The sequence below is a fragment of the Mastigoproctus giganteus genome, chromosome 2, assembly GCF_048544385.1.
Source record: "Mastigoproctus giganteus isolate SK-2022 chromosome 2, ASM4854438v1, whole genome shotgun sequence".
Lineage (NCBI taxonomy): Eukaryota > Metazoa > Arthropoda > Arachnida > Uropygi > Thelyphonidae > Mastigoproctus > Mastigoproctus giganteus.
Window position 1 is genome coordinate 120,939,033 of NC_143576.1, and position 22,170 is coordinate 120,961,202.

The 22,170-nt window shown below is 36.8% G+C and overlaps 1 protein-coding gene across 1 annotated transcript in view; it reads left to right on the forward strand.

The window, feature by feature from the left end:
* The first annotated feature begins 548 nt into the window (after positions 1-548).
* LOC150089531 (selenoprotein F) overlaps positions 549-22,170 on the forward strand; it is a 50,807-nt gene continuing 29,185 nt past the window's right edge. Inside the window, exons 1-2 of the mRNA XM_090368653.1 lie at positions 549-654; positions 751-858. Of these exons, the coding sequence (XP_090224779.1) occupies positions 814-858 (45 nt within the window). The 5' untranslated portion in view covers positions 549-654; positions 751-813. The remainder of the gene's footprint in view (positions 655-750; positions 859-22,170) is intronic.

Consider the following 22,170-nt stretch of genomic DNA (forward strand, 5'->3'; position numbering starts at 1 on the left):
GCCTTGACTTAGTACATATTCTCTGTCACGTTTGTCGGCATTTTAAGCTCTTGCTAACTTAAATCGCGGTTCTTATGTCATAAAATTTGTTTCTTTTTGTTGTCAGAGTAAAATGAAATTGAAATGTTCTTTATTAGTTTTTTCTTTAGATGGTTCCCTCAAATTACATTTTGCCTTGGGCCCCATGAAGGTATAGATAGGGCCCCAAAATTCTATTTTGTCTTGGACACCCATGAAGATGTAACGCGCCACTGGCCTTCTACCATCCAGTTAATTTGTTACCTGTTCAGTTAACGGGTCTGCACCCAAAGTGTGAGAACTGACAACACAATTTTGGATTATTTTCGCATTATGGGAAATTCTATCAGGTGTAGAATTTTTAAATTGTAAAAATTCCTTTACAAAGTTGTTTTGCTTCATTTTTCCAATGCATCTGCTTGTATGTTGGTTAAATTTTCGTATCCTGAGGCTTCATATCCTTAAATTTCTACATTTTTAAAATTTGACACAGACACCTTTGACATTCCGTACAGATATGATGCAGTCTCACTACTTTATGTGAACTATATGTTCTATAACTTCCGATAAGTTTTATACAATGCCTAATATAGTTACATGATTGTGGTTTAGTTCGGCCTCCGTACTTCAATATAGGTATGTTAATGATTATTGATAAAAGTGTCTTTGTTCGTTTAAATATGTTTTATATGCAAAATTATTTTGAAATGTAAAGGACGGATTATTTTTTAGGTAGGTGCAGATTGGTATTATTTATGTGCCGGACCTTGCTTTGTGGTGAAGCGTTTAACCAACATGGCCGATGTGATAGGTTTGACGTTACTTCTAATTGCAATTGTGGTGAGAAATTTAATTTTGTTCTTTAATTTTTGTCATTTGAGAATGTGGACATTTTTATTGAATGTCGATATGTCCTGTTTGATTTTTTTTTTTGTTGTAGGCAAACATGTTTTTGAAGATATTGAAATATTTTGAAATGCATTGAGTTTCCCTGTGCCAAAATCTTACCTCTTGCATAGTATGTACTTATGTAAAGACAAACGAATGCATGCAGTTCTTCTAGCTTAACCAATATGAGATCCACGTTTGCTTATATTACATCACCATTTGTATAATTGGCAGCTGTATTATGTTCATATAGCATGTAAGCAAAGTGAACTCGTGTAGGTTAGTAATGTGTGCAATGGGCATACAGGAAGATTTCCTGTGCCCTTCAGAATACGTTAGCAGAATAATATAATGAAATGTAACTGAAAATGCCCTGTAAAAATTTTTGCATGAGAATGTTTTTACGACAAACATTCACTGCTGCTAAATGGAATTTTATACGTGTAAGTGTACGCGTAGGACCAGCTACTCCAGTGGGTTTCAACCTGGGTGCCGCAACAACATTCCAGGGGTGCCACGTATTCGTTTTAAGTTACTTAAACTTATTGTTATTGTGGTGATCTATAAATGATGTTTACTTAGTGCCTCTATATAAAGAATAAAATTATATACTGTGTGTGTGTGTGTATATATATATATATGTATATATATATATATATATGTGGTGAAAGTTTTTAAATTAAGGGTGAAACAACTTGCAATTAGTGGTAAAAATTAAAATCTAATTTATTTAAATCTAATTAAAATCTAATTGATGAATTAAAATCTAATTCATCAATAAACTAATTTATTTTTAAATAATCAAGTTATGTTCATGATATTATTGATATGTGTGATGAACTGGAATGGCATTCATGTGCTATGGTCCATTCTAAATTCACAAGTTGATGATTTCCCTAAATAAAGTAGAAAGTTGCAATTTTTAGAGACAAATATATGAATGAAATAGTCTGTATTGTGAAAGTTGATCATTCTGTGGTTTAATACTTACTCTGAACTTAGTACATATTTATAAACTTTCTCATTATTAAGGAAAATAAGACCAAAAACATAGTGTAACTTCTTTCTGGTAGCAGAATTTGTATTCTTGTTTCCTGTTAATCCAATTTGTTGAATTTTTTGAGTATTGATTTTTTTTTTAAAGGAATCTGACCATTGAGGATATTTTATTTAAAATAATGTTGATGGTCAAATTTCTTATTATTTGAATGGCAATCAAGCTTAATTACTTATATCTATATGTGTAGTTGTCTATGGAAGTGTGTTCTTGAGTGGTTTTGCACCAATGGGCTGAAAATCCCAGAATAACTATGGAGAAAACCCTACTCTTTCTGCAGAGGCAGAATTTGACTATGGTGAATGTGTATATAAAAGGATGGACGTGAGGGAGGAAATTTTGGTTGAGATACACAAGGATTCTAAAACAGTATGCCTAATTGACATGCATTGCCAGTGAGTTGGCCTGGTGTAATATAAATACTGGGAATAGAAATAGGTGTAAAAGTATGTTATTGGCAAAATGATTGTGATGAGTATGATGAACAACTACACAGAAAAATGTAGTGCCCAAGTAAATCACAATGCCTTAGCATGGAGGATTTTAACTTTTTAGATATTGATTGAAATCAGTGGGTTGGTTGCATACTCAGTAGTAGAACAATTCTTAATGACATGCTTTTACAGCATGTTACATACAAAAACACAAATTAATACAGTTCTTACAACTTAATGGTCATAGTCTTTGTTATTGGTAGCTTTGGTGGGAACTTGGTAAGTGACAGTTGCCTTGTAGAACTTTATTTAGTGCACTAAACACTAAAATTCATATTTGTATACAGTATGATTGCAACACTTTAACCCTGTATTTGCTGCATGAAAATGAGTTCTATGCCTGCAAAAATTTAAAAATCAGCAAAAAAAAAATTCAAAATTATTCATTTTTTTTATGCCACCTATAATTTCAATCTTTTATGAACACAGCTGTTAAAAAAATATGTTCAATATGTAAAAAATATATTTTTAATTAATTTTTGAAAATAAAAACCTCACTTTAGGCCTGTCAGAAAGCAAATTTAAAAACTGCCCTCTTCAACCTAACCAACTTTTGATTCAAGGAGTGTGTGTGTGTCACTATCGGCAGCACATGCTGCAAGAAACAAATTGCTCATAGTTTGATTCCAGCAATGCATCAATGTTGTTAAGACCAAAGACAGTGTTACCAATTGGACGGAAGCACATGGCATCATCATCATCAGCCATTTTCAATACACTGCAGGATGAAGGCCTCTCCAGCAACTTTCCAGTTCCTTCTGTTTTGTGCAATGGCCATCCATTTACTACCCACAAACTCATGAATTTCATCTATCCATCTCCGCCGTTGTCTTCCAGGTTTTCTTCTAGCTCCTCTTGGGTACCATTCTGTTATTTTCTTAGTCCATCTGTCATCATGTCTTCGAGCTATGTGTCCTGCCCAAGACCATTTTAGTTCTTTAGTTTTGATAAGAATGTCCTTTACTTGAGTTTGCTGACTAATCCATGTGTTTCTCTTCTTATGTAACAGTCTGATTCCCAATATAATTTGTTCCATTCTTCGCTGTGTAGTTCTCGGCTTCTCTTCCATTCTTTTGTTGAGTGCCCAAGTTTCACTTCTATAAGTTGTGGTGGGGAGTATACATTAGTCCATTATTTTACGTTTCAGACAAATTGGGATATTGCTCCTCAGTATGTGACTATATTTCCTGAATGTTATCCATCCAAAATTTATTCTTCTATTGACTTCCAGCCATTTATCATTATTAAATGACTTGTCACAGATAAGTATATGACTCCACCTTTTCAATTACTGCTCCTTCAATCATTATATCCCTTTCTCTGGCATACTTGTTCATTACTTTTGTTTTAGCCATATTCATCTTTAGTCCAAAATCCTTACTAACTCTGCATAACTGATTAAGATTTTCCTCTAATTCTTTGGGATCGTGGCTTATGACCACAATGCCATCTGCAAATCGTAAATGGTTTAAGTACTCTCCATTCACATTGACTCCTTTCTGTGACCAGTCTAATCTTCTGAAAGCTTCAAGGGCAGCAGTAAACAACTTCAGAGATATTGTGTCTCCTTGTCGAACTCCTTTCTCAATTTTAAATTTACTACTGTCTTTGTCTAGTCTAATAAAGGAGATAGCATTCTCATATATTGTCTTCAAAATCATAATATATGGAGTATCTACGCCTTGTCTTTCCAGTACCCGAAACATTGCCTGATGCTGTATGGAGTCAAATGCCTTTTCATAATCCACAAATGTCAGGCATAATGGTGTTTTATATTCATTTGCTTTCTCCATTAGCTGTGACATTACGTGAAGGTGATCCATAGTTGAGAATCCTGTCCTAAAGCCAGCTTGCTCTTTCGGTTGATTCTCATCAAGTATTCTTTCTAATCTGTTAGTAATGACCCTTGTGAACAACTTGTAGATGTGGGATAACAAGATAATTGGTCTATAAATTCAGATTTCTGATTTATCTCCTTTCTTATGCAGCAAAACTATGATTGCATTATTCCACTCCTTAGGTGTAACACCTTTTCTAATGCACTTTGTGAAGAGCCTTGCCAGTTTTTGTGTTGTTTCTTCCTCCCAATTTTAACAACTCTACAGTAACTTCATCTTCCCCCGGGACTTTCTGTTTCTTCATTTTCTTCAATGCATGTCCTACCTCATCAGGAAGAATATCGGGTATGTCGTATGTGTTGCTGATTTGCGATCCCTCTTCCCCACTGCTGGCATCATTCCCTCGCTTCTTGTATAATTCCTATAGTAGTCTTCTGCTGTTTGAATTATGCCTTCTCTGCTATTTATATACACCATCGCTATTCTTCAGTTTCAGTATCATTTGTCTTTCTGTATTACTGCTCATGGCTGCTGATTTAAGTCCTTTGTTTTCCCTTAATGCTTGTTCTACTTTACTTGTGTTAAATTTTCTTATGTCCTCTCTGAGTCTCTTTCTAATGGCTTTGCATAACTCAGTATACTCAATTTTCTCCTTGTCAGTGTTTATCTTGCTCTTCATTTGTCGCCTTCGGTTCATCATAACAAGTGTTTCTTGACTAATTTTTTCTTCTTTGAATTTCTCTTTCTCTATAGGTTTCTTTGGCTTTATCAATTTCAGAAAGTTGTAATATTCCTCGTCGATATCTTGGTCCTGAGTAGTCTGCAGAAGCTCAAACTTGTTCTTAAGTACCAGTACATACTGCTTTTTCTCCTCCTCTGTTATCTCAAAGACCTTTTGTATTATTTACTCAAGTCAGTTTTTTCCTTTCCTACATCTATATCAAGTGTATGTCTTACCATTCTGTGATCACTTTCAACATTTACCTTATTCAGGACGGGAACATCATTCACGATATATCTTCTGTTAGTGAGGATGAAGTCGATTTCATTAGTTGTTAATCCATTTGGACTCTTCCATGTCCACTTTCTGTTCACCCTTTTCTTGAAAAAAAGTGTTCATTACTGACATTCATTGATATTCTGCAAATTCCACAAGTCTTTCACCTCTTTCATTTCTTTCACCAATTCCAAAATTTCCTATAGTTCCCCTTTTCTGGGCTGTTTTGTCTCTTTCCAACCTTAGCATTGAAGTCCCCCATAATGATAGTGTAGTGAGTTTTCTGTTCATCTAGAAGACTCAATTTCGGTGTACATTTCTTCAGCCTCTTCATCATCATGTTTGGTGCATAAATCATTATAACCTTCAGCTTATACCTCTTAGAAGTCCTGAGTAGTAGTCTTGACACCCTTGGCGATGTACTTTTGAATTCCAAAATGTGTTTTTTATATCTTTATGGACCGGAAAGCCAACTCTACCTTCACTCCTTTCATTGTTTCCATTGGTGTACAACAGATTTCCACTTGATAAACTGATTCATTTCTTCTTGTTTCAGCCAAACCGATGATATTCCAATTCACATTTTCTAATTCCTTTTCCAGCTGTAATATCCTGTCTTCACTGATGAGTGATCGTACGTTATAACAGGCCAAGTTCAATTTCCGTGCATGGCAGCCTGGTTGTACCCAGAGATTCTTAGCACCCTCTGCTTCCACTCTGATCCTCTCACTGCCGTAAGAGGGTGGAGTGAAAGCCGCTGGGGATTGAGGGCCATTTGTTTTGTCTTACTGTCATGTGCTGGAGGGTTTGGTCTTTTCCTCTTCATGCTGACCAGGCGCCTTGAAGAGAACCACTCTACATGTTTGTTGCCATCTAAGTGACGTAACAGGGCTTACCATCGAGAAGGTGTGCATGAGTGGATTTTAGGGCAGCAGGCCAACCGGACTTCTCCTAAATCTTCTGAAATAGAAAGATATTGGATCCATCAGTGTTTTAGACCGAGTGTCTGATAACACACAGAATGCCTGTTCCCCTCTAAGCACACAGCAGTAAAGAGAAATTACTATCAGTATGTCTTCATGATTAATCAACATGTGCATATAATTAGGTTTAACTTAATCATAAAGTTTTGCTAATTGTGCAATAATTGACATTTCTAGAATTTTCTGTGACTAATTCAAAGAAACCTGTTTTGAACAAGAGGTATTAGGAGTTTCGGCTGTGTGGATGGAGTAGATGAAGCATAAATTGCTGTTAGTTGCACAGAGTAGAAATGACCCCACATGACAAATACAGGATTAAAATCCAGTTACCATTTATGTAAGCAAAATTGCTTGTATAAATGGTAACTGGGTGGGTTAGCTGTTGTTGAGTTGTTCGTTGAGTGGAATCAGTAGACATTGTCTCACAGTAGCCTTGGTTCTATGCAGATCTGTTGCCTTTTTTTTTTTTTTTTTTTTGTTTTAATATGCAAGTTCTAAACATAAATAATGCTTAGTGCTATGCATGGGATGCAGGTTGAGAAGACAGAAGATAGTAGTCAACATTAGACATGAAAAAGACCTGGGGGTAATTGTGCAGGCAAATATGAAGTTTGCTGAGCAGTGTAGACTTGCTGCCAGGGCAGGTCATGGAGTCTTGCCAATGATATATAGGAATTTTGCCAGCAAGGACAAGAAAGGCTTAAGTTCTGCAAATTGCAGCACCTGGAGAGTAGACACCTGCAAGGTGATCTGATTGAGGTGAATAAGGCCTTGAATGGGTTGAGCAGTGCTGATGGGATTCTTTCTCTTGCTCAGACTAAGAACCTGAGTGGGCACAGTTTCAAATTGAGGAAAGATAGTTGTAGAATAGATGTGCAGAAATTTGCCTTTAGCCAGCAGATAGTTGATTGATGGAACAAACTTCCATCTTTTGTTGTGGAAGCTGATAGCCAAAATAAATTTTAAGGCTGAGCTGGAAAGGCATTTGGAATGAATGGAGGGGTGAAATGGAAGGGTTTTTTTTTTTTTGGCTGATGCTGTATAAGCTTTCTTTCTTGCATCGTATGCTAATGCTAATAACACTTTGGCTAAAAAAAAAAATTGTACATCTAGTTACTCTAGTTTGCAGAGTATCCTTTTTTAGGAGTGTTAGGATATATGCATGAAGAGTATGTTGTCTTCACCACGTCCGTCTGTCTACAAGCAAACTGAGTGCTGTTCATAGACTGATGGATGTCTTGGGATTCTTCCTCTGCTCAGACTATGCACATGAGGGAGCATAAATTCAAATTGAGGAAGGAAGGGTGGTTGCATACTAGATGTACAGAAGTTAGCCTTCAACCAACGGGTGGTTTAATTACTGGAACAAACTTCCATCTGTTGTAGAAGTGGGTAGTTTAAAATTAAATTCAAGGAAGAACTATACAAACTATTGTGGAGGGATGGATAGGTGAAATGGGATTTTTTTTTTTTTTTTTTTTTTTGGCTGATGCTGTGTAAACTTGCTTTCATGCATCATTTGCTGCTATTAATGCTAATGCTGAAATGAAATTTTAAATGAATTTAGACTAGGATCATGCATCAAACAAAGAAGCAAACAAAAAGCTCAAATTAGCAGGAATGCTTTGGCTTGGAACAGAAGGCAGTTCTCTTGTGAATCATAGCTACATTGGTTGTGCCAGTTGTGGCCTTTTTGCGAAGTTATCTGTCATGGGATGTGATACAGCTGAGAGATATGTGTGTGCTTTTGTTGCAGAGAGCATGAGGATCTTATGCTCGAAGTCAGTGTTCTGATGGATTTATGTGAGGGCTTGAGGAACAGTACTGATGCCCTTGAAGAAATTAAAGAGGGACCCTTCAAGCACTCAGTTGTCCAGCACAGCATTGGGGAATACGTACTTATGGAACACAAGACACAGTAAGATGCTCCATGGCAGAGTGTGCTAGTTGATGGGAGATAGCTGTTGGCAGTGACACTATTTTCAGGGAAATAGGAAATATATTTTGTAAAAAGGATAGGTCAGGAGTGGGGAACCTTTTTACATTAGAAGGCCATATTTTATTAAACCAAGATACTATTATGTCTGATGCTTACAATTTAATATATACAGAAAAAAAAAAAAAAAAATATATATATATATATATATATATATATATTTTTGTAGGCATATTTAATATTAATTGCAGCCTGTTATTGTATGAGGTTATTGTCATCATGGCTCGATGCACCAACATCGAGCCATGATGATGAAGAGGTTTAAGAAATGTACACCGAAATTGAGTCTTCTAGATGAGCAGAAAACCCATTCTATTATTATGGGGGACTTCAATGCTAAGGTTGGAAAAAGACAAAACAGCCCAGAAAAGGGGAACTATAGGAAAATTTGGAATTGGTGAAAGAAATGAAAGAGGTGAAAGACTTGTGGAATTTGCAGAATCTCAAGGATTGTCAGTAATGAACACTTTTTTCAAGAAAAGGGTGAACAGAAAGTGGACATGGAAGAGTCCAAATGGATAACAACTAATGAAATCGACTTCATCCTCACTAACAGAAGATATATCGTGAATGATGTTACCATCCTGAATAAGGTAAATGTTGGAAATGATCACAGAATGATAAGACGTACACTTGATATAGATGTAGGAAAGGAAAGGAAAAAACTGACTTGAGTAAATAATACAAAGGTCTTTGAGATAACAGAAGAGGAGAAAAAGCAGTATGTACTGGAACTTAAGAACAAGTTTGAGCTTCTGCAGACTGCTCAGGACCAAGATATCGACGAGGAATATTACAACTTTCTGAAAGTGATAAAGCCCAAGAAACCTATAGGGAAAAAGAAATCCAAAGCAGAAAAAATTAGTCAAGAAACACTGTTATGATGAACCGAAGGTGACAAATGAAGAGCAAGATAAACACTGACAAGGAGAAAATTGAGTATACTGAGTTATGCAAAGCCATTAGAAAGAGACTCAGAGAGGACATAAGAAAATTTAACACAAGAAAAGTAGAACAAGCATTAAGGGAAAACAAAGGATTTAAATCAGCAGCCATGAGCAGCAATACAGAAAGACAAATGATACTGAAACTGAAGAATAGCGATGGTGTACTTATAAATAGAGAAGGCATAATTCAAATAGCAGAAGACTACTATAGGAATTATACAAGGAGCGAGGGAATGATGCCAGCAGTGGGGAAGGTGGATCGCAAATTAGCAACACATACGACATACCCGATATTCTTCCTGATGAGGTAGAACATGCATTGAAGAATCAGAAAGCCCCGGGGGAAGAAGTTATTGTTGAGTTGTTAAAATTTGGAGGAAGAAACATAACACAAAAACTGGCAAGGCCCATCACAAAGTGTATTAGAAAAGGTGTGATGCCTAAGGAGTGGAATAATGCAATCATAGTTTTGCTGCTAAGAAAGGAGATAAATCAGAAATTGGATATTATAGACCAATTAGCTTGTTATCCCATATCTACAAGTTGTTCACAAGGGTCATTACTAACAGATTGGAAAGAATACCTGATGAGAATCAACTGAAAGAGCAAGCTGGCTTTAGGACAGTATTCTCAACTATGGATCACCTTCACGTAATATCACAGCTAATGGAGAAAGCAAATGAATATAAAACACCACTATGCCTGGCATTTGTGAATTATGAAAAGGCATTTGACTCCATGCACCATAAGGCAATGTTTCGGGTACTGGAAAGATAAGGCATAGATACCCCATATACAGTCCATTCCAGTTATTTGGGACACATCGGGACTAGTGCATTTTGGCCCGATTAAGCGGCTGCCCCAATTATCCGAAGTTTCACATAAATAGTTAAAAATACAATGTACCCCCCCTACAATTGGTTCAGTGTACAATCAAATCACGTTACGATGAAGTCACCATAGTAAAGTACCGTTCACTATACGATGTAAGCGAAGAAGTAAGCGGCGGTCATTGTGATCACGTTTATGAATTGAATTTTAATTTTATTAAACAGCGATTCTAATTAGCGAAATTAGGAGAAATATTATCCACAGGCTATAAAAGCAAAGATGTATTAAGCACAAATTTACCCTTTATTACCTTACCAATTAAAAAAATTAAATGATACGTGAAAATCGGAATAATTAATACATACTGTAATATGTGCATACGAACTAGTTGACATTTCTGTTCACTGACATTTGTGGGTGGAGGGTTAAAATTTAAAACAGTAAAAAGATAAGCAACCAATAATAAAGAACACGGCACACACAAATTGCAAGTAACACAATACGTGCAAGTGAGAACGGAGTAACGAGTTACAAAGCTTTGAAAATAGGAATGAAGAGATCTTAAAATTAATTTTTTTATATGATTGAAGATTTCATGGAAGTGTAATCACATTTCACCATAATAACCCATAGAATTCCAGCTGTCGGTATTATCGCAAATTCAATAAGATCGAGTTTACTATCCGTTTATGATAGATTTCACTAACAGAAAAGCCCAATAAACAGGTGACTGCTAATACTTTTTATTGATTTATGGTTGTGACCTCCAGAATTTCGACCGAATCACGTGGTACAGTCGGAGACAATCGTAGGGTAATCTCCACTGCTGCGGTCTCCCGCTCCGATTAAACGGCATGCTGTCCCAATTAAGCGAAGTAAGCCCTGGCTATTTTCTTGATTGGTTTCTGTTTTTTAAGATTTGCCCCAAATAAACAGCTGCTCCGATTAACCGGTGGCCCAAATAACCGGAATCCACTGTATTATGATTTTGAAGAAAATATATGAGAATGCTACCTCCTTTATTAGACTAGACAAAGACAGTAGGAAATTTAAAATTGAGAAAGGAGACACAGTATTTCTGAAGTTGTTTAGTGCTGCCCTTGAGGAAGCTTTCAGAAGATTAGACTGGTTGCAGAAAGGAGTCAATGTGAATGGAGAGTACCTAAACTATTTATGATTTGCAGATGACATGTGGTCATAAGCTACAATCCCAAAAAATTAGAGGAAAATCTTAATCAGTTATGCAGAGTTAGTAAGGATTTTGGACTAAAGATGAACATGGCTAAAACAAAAGTAATGATGAACAAGTATGCCAGAGAAAGGGATATAATGATTGAAGGAGCAGTAATTGAAAAGGTGGAGTCATATACTTATCTTTGGACAAGTCATTAGCTGTAATAATGATAAATGGCTGGAAGTCAAGAGAAGAATAAATTTTGGATGGAAAGCATTCAGGAAATGTAGTAGCATACTGAGGAGCAATATCCCAATTTGTCTGAAACGTAAAACAATGAACTAATGTATACTCCCCACCACAACTTATGGAAGTGAAACTGGGGCACTCACCAAAAGAATGGAAAAGAAGCTGAGAACTACACAGCAAAGAATGGAATGAATTATATTGGGAATCAGACTGTTAGAAAAGAAGAGAAACAAAAGGAATTAGGCAGCAAACTCAAGTAAAGGACATTCTTATCAAAACTAAAGAACTAAAATGGTCTTGGGCAGGACACATAGCTCGAAGACATGATGACAGATGGACTAAGAAAATAACAGAATGGTACCCAAGAGGAGCTAGAAGAAAACCTGGAAGACAACGGCGGAGATGGATAGATGAAATTCATGAGTTTATTGGTAGTAAATGGATGGCCATTGCACAAAACAGAAGGAACTGGAAAGTTGCTGGAGAGGCCTTCATCCTGCAGTGTATTGAAAATGGCTGATGATGAGTGATTGTAAGAGGAATTTAAACAAAAAAATTAGCGAAGACATTGTTTAGCAATGATGATAACAAAATTAAAAATGGACTAATTTAGACAACAAACCATTTAATGACTTTTTTTGCGACTGCTTAATGCTAGATAGTAATCTGATATTTGGTTCCAACATCATTCACAGCAGTTTTTAATTGTTTCTCAAAGTGAATATCCATCATCTGAGATTTCAAGCTTAGTTTAATTTGTGTCATATATGAAAATGTTGATTCACAACAGTAGGTTGTGCCAAAACAAGATATAAAAAAGAGAATAGATAAAATTTACCTTAAAAATATTTTGAGTTTGGTGTATTGTCATGAAATAAAAGGTCGATTTTGCATTTGAGAGAAATAGACAAAAGGCCACAGGTTTCCCATCCCTGGAATAGGTGGAATGGGACCAGGTTATATCTGCATACAGATGTACAGAAGTTTGCCTTTAGCCAGTGGGTGGTTGATTTCTGGAACTAACTTCCATCTGTTGTTGTGGAAGTTGATAGCTTAAATTCAAGGAAGAACTAAACTAAGCAAACTATTGGAGGGAATGGATAGGTAAAATGGGAATTTTTTTTTTTTTTGGTTGATGTATAAGCTTACTTTCTTGCATGATTTGTCACTACACTACTAAATGCTAATGCTAAAAACTATTCTGCATTGCCACCATAAAAAAAAGTCACTGCGGAACACTACTGGGCATGTATTAATGTCAATGTTGCTTTTGGGAATACATTCATATACACACATGCTCATTCTTTATACAATATTATGTGCAGTAGTGGCTCTTTACATATGATGAATTTATTTTAAAATTCAGTTTGTGAAGTTCAATACTTTGTTTATAATTACACTGATAAAAAGCTAAAATGTTTTGATAATAAAATGAGTCAATTTCAACTAATATTAATGTGCTAAATACGAATATAACAGTTAAAATGGATTATCAGCTGTAGTTTTGATGATACTGCATGTCACTTGCAGTTCTGCTTGATTTTTGGGGAAATTTTGCCTTGAGGTACAGTTTGTGTGATAACACTGCAGCTCTTGGTGCTGAGTCACTATTTCCTGTCTAGATGTGTCAGTCTGAGCCAGGCATTTGTCCATGCTACACTTGTTTTCGACTGAGCAAAAACTTAAAATTTAGCATGCTTCTTAAGTGTATAAATAGTGTGGATAATTTTTATGTTTGTGGTGAAGTAACAATTTCATCACAGAAGTGTGCCATTCCTCTGATGATATATATAAAAAAAAAACATCTGTTATTTTGACTGCAAAGTTAGGGATGAAGATAAAAGCTGGGCACCTCATATTTGCTGCAATACTTGAGCTTCTAACTTCTAATCTCTGCAGCTGGTTAAATCATAAAATCTGCTCAGTACTTTTTGCTGTGCCCGTGATGTGGAGAGAGCCTTCAGATCATATAACAGGCTGTTATTTTTGTTTGGTTCTACCTCTTCAGCAAGGAATTTCCAAGAAGAAAAAGTGGACATTAAGCTGCCTGAATATACCATCTGCTGTTTGATTGGTGCCCCACGGAGGACTCCCTGTTTCTGAGCCACCATCTGAATATGTTTTAGAATTTGATGAGTCAAGTGATGGCCAAGAAAAATCACCTGAACCTGATTTTATTTCCAATTTCTCTCTGAAGAGCCATACAAAATGAATTAAATGATCTTATCAGAGATCTTGATTTACCAAAAAAGAATAAGGCAGAACTTTAGCTGCAGCAGTGGAATCTCTGGTTAAGATTTAGAGATGGGTGCACCCTCTAAAATGGCAGTGAGGAGAAGAGAAGGAGCAGTGATCAACAGGTTGACTCCACTCACTCACTGCATTCTCCCTCTTCTCCTTGGCTGCACGTCACAGGTGGATGTCATGTGACATAACATGTCAGAGCTGAAAATGAAGATAAAGAAACGGCCAAGCAACAATTTTAAAAAAAAAGTAAAAAAAAATTCACACCACATGCAGCCACTAATTCTTCTCACCTGAACATTACTAGATGATTTCGCGAGCATTAACAATGAGAATTGCTGATGCACGTCAACAACAAAAATGCTTCTTTTTTTTTTGTGTGGGCTGCTGCCCCCTATCCCCCACTTTTGTGCCCGAACACTACTAGACTATTTCACAATCATTAACAATGAGAAATGCTGATGCAAATCAACAACAGAAATGCTTTTTTTTTTATTCGTTTTTTGGTGGGCCCATTAACCCCTGCTTTTGTGGCTGTACATTACTAGACTATTTCACGTGAAAAAGGCAAAAAAAAAATACAAAGAAAAACACTCACCTAATGTCTTCATTCAATCACTGTCCTGAACTTCTGGCTTGTATATCTTTGATATAGCATGGAGGAAGGGAAAAAGTCACGACAGTATCTACACACGCACACAACGAAGGCAAACAAAAACTGATAATGCATTTAAAATCCAACATTATTATCACCAGTTTATATTAACATTATCATCACCAGTTTATATTTATTTCTTGTTAGAGATCTTTTTTTCAGTCTTCAGATTGAGGAAGGGAAAAAAAATCACAATGACACACGCACTGAAGGCAAACAAAAACTGAATGTAGGAAATTATGCATTCCTAATCAGCCAATCAGGTGATGTTTCTTAATTTTTATTTTATTTTTTCTTGGGCTGCTTCCTTCAAACCCCATTATTATTCACCTCCGAACAAACAAAACCAAACACCTTTTTTTTAAATTTTTTTTTTTATTTATGCATTTCTAATTGGCCAATCAGATATAAACAAACAAAGAGACACAAAGACAAAGCAAATTTAATGTCATGTGACATTCTGACGCTGCTATATAGCCCACAGGCTGGAGGGTGCACACAAGTAAATTTCCCGTAAGTGAATACCGATTGCTACTGCATAGCCGAAGTGCAGCGGAGAATCAGAGGGGGAAAGCAATTGCTGTCTCCCATGTAATGTGCAGGCAAAGGGAAAAGGCAGTGAGTGGGCGGAGTCTCCATTGGTCAGTTACTGCCGTATTGCCGACAGTCTGGAGGGTGTACCCATAAAGTAAATTTTAGCCGAATCTCCTTCAAGATTCAGCTAAAATCTCCTTAAAGTGTCTGTATACCAGTGCTGCCAAAAGGATTTAACCTTCTTGTGTGCACTGACATCAATGGTTTAATGGACTCAATACTGACTACAACCCTCAAGACTGGAGATTCTTCATAGATTCTTCTAAATTGAGTTTAAAAGCAGTGCTATTACTACATAATGGCAACATACTACCATCAATTCCAGTAGGCCACGCAGTTTATATGAATGAATCATATGATAACATGAAGCCTCATTGAATTCATAGACTACAAGGAGGCCAATGGCAGATTTGTGGTGACTTAAAAGTTATTGCCCTCTTGTTAGGAATGCAGCAGCGAAACACAGTTTTGCTGTTTTCTTTGCAAATGGGATAGTAGAGCATGGTCTTTTCATTACATAAAAGACTGGCCTTCAAGGCAATCACTGTATCTAGGGGTAAACAAAATATCCATTACAGTCCACTAGTTGAACCAAGCAAAATCCTGTTACATAAAATTGGGACTTACGAGACAATTAGTAAAAGTCATAGACCAGATAAGATGGATCAGCTTTCAAATACCTCAAGGAGAATTTTCCAAGACTTAGTGAGCTCAAAATAAAGGAAGGTGTGTCCATTGGTTCACAGATATATGACCTTCTCAAAGATGAACACTTTGACAAGATCCTTTACGGTGATGAGAAAGCGGCATGGGATACTTTCAAAGTTGTAGCAACAAATTTTCTGGGAAACAAAGCAGACACTTATAACCAACTTGTGCCTGCCATACTATAAATTAGGCTGCAACATGTCATTAAAAATACTTTCTTCACTCCCATCTGGATTTTTTTCTTCTGGAAAATTGTGGCATATTATTTGTTTTTAGGAGCATTAGCAACTAAGGCCATATTACTCTGGGGATATGCGGTGGTCATTCCCTGACCTTTCTGCATCCTCCGTATTTGGTGGTCACGGGCTCAAACTCCGGTCTAATCAAGAAGCGTGTGCTACGCACTGCTGCTCCTGCCCACCTGGCTACGGAGGCGCCAGCATAGCAAGAGATGCTATCAGGACATCTCAGTGATGGAGAAGTGATACTAAGGTGAAGAAGGATATAAACTAATGACAGGTGAAGGAGAACATAAAATGTGAATAAAGTGATATGTATTTTGCTGATCAATGTGTTTTAATACTTTTTTTAAATAATTTTAAATGTATCAGTTCTTATGATTTTAAACTGTTTTATGTTTTTTAATATAAGATATATTAAAACAGTATTGTGGATGTTCTTTTCTCATTTTAGGTCTAGTGGCATGTGGCATATTTTATATAATATAAAACATCGTATCTTCAAACTCGAGCAAAATAATTTTTTGAATGCTGATTTCTCAACTTCGCACATGCAAAACAATACAGAAAAAATACTTTCATCAAAGAAACAAAAGAAAAAGAAAATTTGTTGACCATTGTTATCTGTTTGTAAGAGCTGAAATACAGCTACCAGTGAAATGTGGTACTACACTCAGGGTAGTGTAAGATGGAAAATATGGGGGGGGGGTAATTGTGTGGTCAGATACAAATTTCTCTGAGCAATGCAGATATTCTGCAGGACAGCTTGTGGATTTTTGTCAGTGATATATAGGAACTTTGCTAGCAGAGATAAGGAAATGATTATCCCATTGTAGAAAGCAGTGGTCAGGCTGCATCTTGAATACTGTATGTATACAGGTCTGGAGGCTTGATTTTAGGAGGTAGAGCTGCCAGAAAGGGCATATAGAAGGGCAACGACATTGGTGAGAGGAACAAAGGGGTGCTTTTACCAAGAAAGGCTTCAATTCTGCAAATTTCAGCATCTGGAGACTAGTCACCTATGAGGTGATCCGATTGAAGTGTTTAAAGCTTTGAATGAATTGAGCAAGCTCGACGCTGATAGTATCTTTCCTCTCTCTCTCTCTCTCTCTGGGCGCCTCTGTAGCCAGGTGGGAAGGAGCGCAGTGCGTAGCACACACTTCTTGATTAGACCGGGGTTCGAGCCCGTCACCACCAAATACAGAGGATGCGGAAAAGTCAGGGAATGACCACCGCATATTCCCGGAGCAATATGGCCTTAGTTGCTAATGCTCCTAAAAACCAAATAACAAACAAACAAACAAACTCTCTCTCTCTCTCACGCACAGGAGGATAAATTCAAATTGAGGAAGGATGGTTGCAGAATTGATGTTTGTGGGTTTGCCTTTCCAGTAAGTGGTTGATTGTTGGAACAAACTTTTACCTCACCATATCCTGCAGGTCACAAAATATGAATACTGTTGAAAGACAGTTAGAAATTGCCCTTTCCAGAATAGAATCCTGGACCTTACATAATGGATATGGGAAGTCTTGCTGAGCAGAAATCCACCACTACTCACTTCTGCAAATTACTGATCCTGAGCTAAAGAGCAATAACGTTTCAATTCTCCTTGCTCACACTGTCTATTTTCTTGCCTTGGTACTAGATAGAAAACTGAACTTTCGAGCACATGTGGCCTATCTTTGAACCATCTGTTTGAAGAAATTGAATATTCTCTGGTGTGTGTCATCCCTGTCATGGGCTGCTGATTAACATACCTTGGTCCATCTTTATAGAGCTCTGATCAGGTCCTGCTTGGACTCCAGTGTATGACTCTCTGAGGAAAAGTACTTTAGAGTGGTTAAACACCATCCAGCATAGTGCTCTGAGAGTTTCTCTAGGGACTTTTAGAACTTCCCCAGTTCAGAGTTTTTACATCGAAGCCCAAAAACCTCTGTTACATCTCTGCAGAAAAACGTTACATCTCCTGTATGTGGCAAAAATCTGCAGTCTTCCTTCTCACCCTAATTGGAGATTCCTATACAATACCGAATGGGAGTCATTTTACAATAGCAAACCAAATGAAAACTGACCTGCTCCACTTAGACTTAAAGAACTAGCTGAATCATGGAATATAGAAATTGGTAATATATTTTAGGACATGACACCATCAGGTCCACCTTGGGCAAATATATCTGCAATTTATGACTATTTTCAACATTGGGAAAAGAACTCTATATCTCCTTCCAAAACTGAGACCCAAGTAGGTGCTGGGGCAATCTTTCTGTCATTCACCACTTCTCTCTCATTACCAGTCGAATGCAGTATCTTCACTGGTGAGCTTTATGTTATTAACTTAGCTCTGGATCACATTACTGAACTTCTAATTTCATCTGCATTAATATACACAGACTCACTCAGTGCTGTCTGCTATAAGTAGCAATACCAACTCCTGACATCCTGTAATAAAACAAATCCATTCTAAATTACATGCTTGCAATGAGTTGAATCAAACTGTGACATTCTACTGGATCCCAGGGCATTCTGGGATAGCAGGAAATGAAAGAGCAGCCAAACAACTAGGTACATACTACTATTTTGCAGACTTTTCAAATTCCACATACCGATTATAAACATATTATCCATATAGCATGTTACAATAGTTGATCACTAATCTGGAGAGGTTATCCAGGAAACAAACTATACCAAATAAAACCAGAACCAAAGCTGTGACTCTCCAGCTTCTGGGAAAGCAGAAGAGAAGAAACAATTTTAGGAAATCTTAAGATTTTTGGGCATACCTCACTCACTTGTATCTATTGACGAATGACAGTGCTCCCCAATGCACATGTCGTGTACAACTGACTGTTCATCATTTATTAGTGGAATGTCCCCACTTTCAAAATATCTTCTCAAACACCTTTACATCATTTACTAATGCACTGTCATCACATTAGTGCAGATCCTTGGAGATGACCCTAATAAGAAAGAACTGTTTACCTTCCTAAATCATATAGGAATATTCCATAAAATATAGTTATTAAAATAAAGTTAGAATTTCATATCTACCATTAGAAAGACACAATATGGCCCTGGCAGCCTGTGTGCTGTTAAACTCAACAGCGAACATCTGTTAGAATAAATTCAAGGAAGAACTAGATAAATTATTGGATGGGCAGGTGATATGGGAAGTTTTTTTTTTTTTTTTTTTGGCTGATGCTTTATAAGTGTAGTTTCTTGCATCATATACTATATCCAAATAAAAACAGAAAATGCCATGATTGCTGTTTGAAATTATTTTAACAACTTTGCTTTAAAGACATGGGTTATGTCTTCAAGGCTATTGTGGAAAAAAACCAAACTAATATGCTACAAAACTAATGTGGTAAATTAATATTACAGTTAGGATTATATTTCAAATCTTTCCTTCTGCAGTGCAAGATCCATTTCACTCTGTATTCTGGGCTCTATCCTCTTTAAAATGCTTATACTACCAAAAAATTGTTATGGCATGGGTAATCCTCTTTGTAAAGTGGTCATCATCTGAAGCATAGTGATGTGAATTTTTTTTTTTTTTGAAAACTGGAACACCTAGTTTGGTGCTACATTTTTTTTTTTTTTTTTTTTTTTTTTTTTTTCACTTTGCCATTACATGAAATCGCCATTGCTATCAAAATGTTTTGCAACATGCAAAATTTCTTATTTTGCTGCACAGACTAATAGTTGATATTGTGGTCAGAAACACAAGTATGGATAGGCTCCAAACTCTAGGAACACACCTAAAACCATTCTTGAAACCTTCACTTCTTAGAGAAAATTTATATATTTGATATTACCATCTTCTCGATCAGGAAACTAAATTGTTAAATTAATTTCCACCATTATTTCTACAGTTATTTTGCAACAAGTGTGTTTTAGTAGTAGTAATAGAGGCATGTGATGCAAGAAAGCAAGTGTATGAGCTTATGTAGCATCAGCCAAAAAAAAAAAAAAAATTCACACAGCCATTCCCTCTAAACGTTTGTCCAGTTCCTCCTTGAATTTATTTAAGTTATCAACTTCCACAACAACAGATGGAAGTTTTGTTCCAGCAGTTAACCACCTGCTGGCTAAAGGCACATTTCCGCACATCTATTCTACAACAACTGCCTTTCCTCAATTTGAAATCCATCAGAATTCAGCGTGCTCAACCCATTCAAGGCCTTAAATACCTCAATTAGATCACCTCGCAGATGCTTAGTCTCCAGCCACTGCAATTTGTAGAACTTCAGCCTCTCTTGGCGAGAGGATTCCTTCATTCTTTTGATCAATCTTGTTGCCCTTCTCTATACATGCTCAAGCAAATCTTCATCCTTCTTAAAATGAGGCCTTCAGACCTGTATGCACTACTCAAGGCATGGCCTGACCATTGCCTTATACAAAGGGACAATCGCCTCCTTTTCCTTGCTAGCAAAATTCCTGTATATCATTGACAAACCTCTTGACCTGCTCTTGCAGCCTGTCTGCATTGCTCAGAAAACTTCATATCTGACTGCACAATTACTTCCAGGTCTTTTTCATTTTCTACCATCCTAAGTCCACACAGTTGGTACGTTCCTCTGGGGTGACTTCTACCCATATGCAGTACTTTGCTTTTGTCAATGTTAAACTTCAGTTGTCACTTCTGAGCCTATCTGCCCAAATTTTCTAGATCCTGTTGCAGTAACACACTGCCATTACTGTCATTAACAACCTTGCGAACCTTTGTATCACCTGCAAACTTTGACACTAAGCCTGATATACCTTAACCAATATTATTGATAAATATACAAAACAACAGTGGACCCAACACCGAACCCTGTGCGACTCCACTAATAATATTAGGTCACGAAGAGCAGCACCCATTGATTACCACCCTCTGTCTTCTCCCACTCAACCATCCTTTTATCCATTGTAGAAACTTACCCTTAATACCATTCTGCTTCAATTTGTACAGTAGTCTTCCATGCGCAACAGTGTCAAAAGCTTTCCTGAAATCCAAGTATATGATATCAAAATTAATTTTTTGCATCCAGTTCCTTTTAACCACATCATATATCCGATCAAGTTGGTTGGACAAGTTTTCCCCTTAACAAACCCATTCTGTATTTGAATTATTGCTGCAGTCTTGTCTGGATGATCTGGCAGTGCATCTTTAACCAGTGACTCCATTATTTTACCCAGAAAAGAAGTTAAATTTACTGGTCTGTAATTACTCGTGTCACCCTTCGATCCCCCTTTTTGAATTGGGGATACATTTGCCCATCTCCAGTCTGTGGGGATTTTCCCTGAGTCCAAGGATGCTCTCATAGTTATGGCTAAGGGTTTGCTTAGTTCCTTTGCCGCCTCCTTTAATATAACTCGATAGATCGCATCCACCACAGTTGCCTTTCTTATGTTTTAACTTCAACAATTTCTCCTCCTCTTTGCTCTCAGTTATTACAAAATCATTAAGCACCCTGTTACAATTTGATAAACTTCTGGCATTTTCCTTCCTTAACTCCTCATGTGTGAATGTAGATGCAAAATACTTATTCAGTTTGTTTGCTATCTGAGCAGGATCACCGACAGTCGAATCATCAATATCAAGTGGACCAATCTGATTCGTACCTTTCCTTTTAGAGTTTATATAAGTAAAGAAGTCTTTGCTGTTTTTCTTAGCATCCTTTGACAAAGATTTTTCATGGTCTGCCTTCGCTTGCCGAATCTCCTTTGTGACTTGATTACAGACTAGCTTATATTTGCCATAGGTTTCTGTGTTGCCTGATAATTTATATGCATTTTTCTTCTCTGCCACGAGTTTCATTAGTTCATTTGACAACCATTTAGGCCTAACCTCGAATAGTATTTCTTACTAGGTATGAAAAGTTTAGTAGCTTCCGCAATTAATTCCTTGAATGCTTCCCAATTAGAATTTGCTGTTGGTAACGTCATCAGTTGGTCCCACTGTACAGAATTTAAAAATTGTCTGAGACCACTGTAGTCACCTTTTACGGAAGCAGTAACACACTGCTTCCGTAAATTATATCTTTAAGTAAATGCCATATCAGTACACTAATCACTGCCACCTAGTGTTTACTTTATCTGCAAATTCTTAATGCACGAATGATCACTGCTGATAACCAGATCATGAGTATTATCCTCTCTGGTTGCCTCTTGAACATGCTGCTGCAGAAAACAATCATCCGATAAATCCACAAGTATTGCTAATGTGAGAGTGACCAACCCACAAGTTCCAGTCAATATCTGGGAAGTTAAAA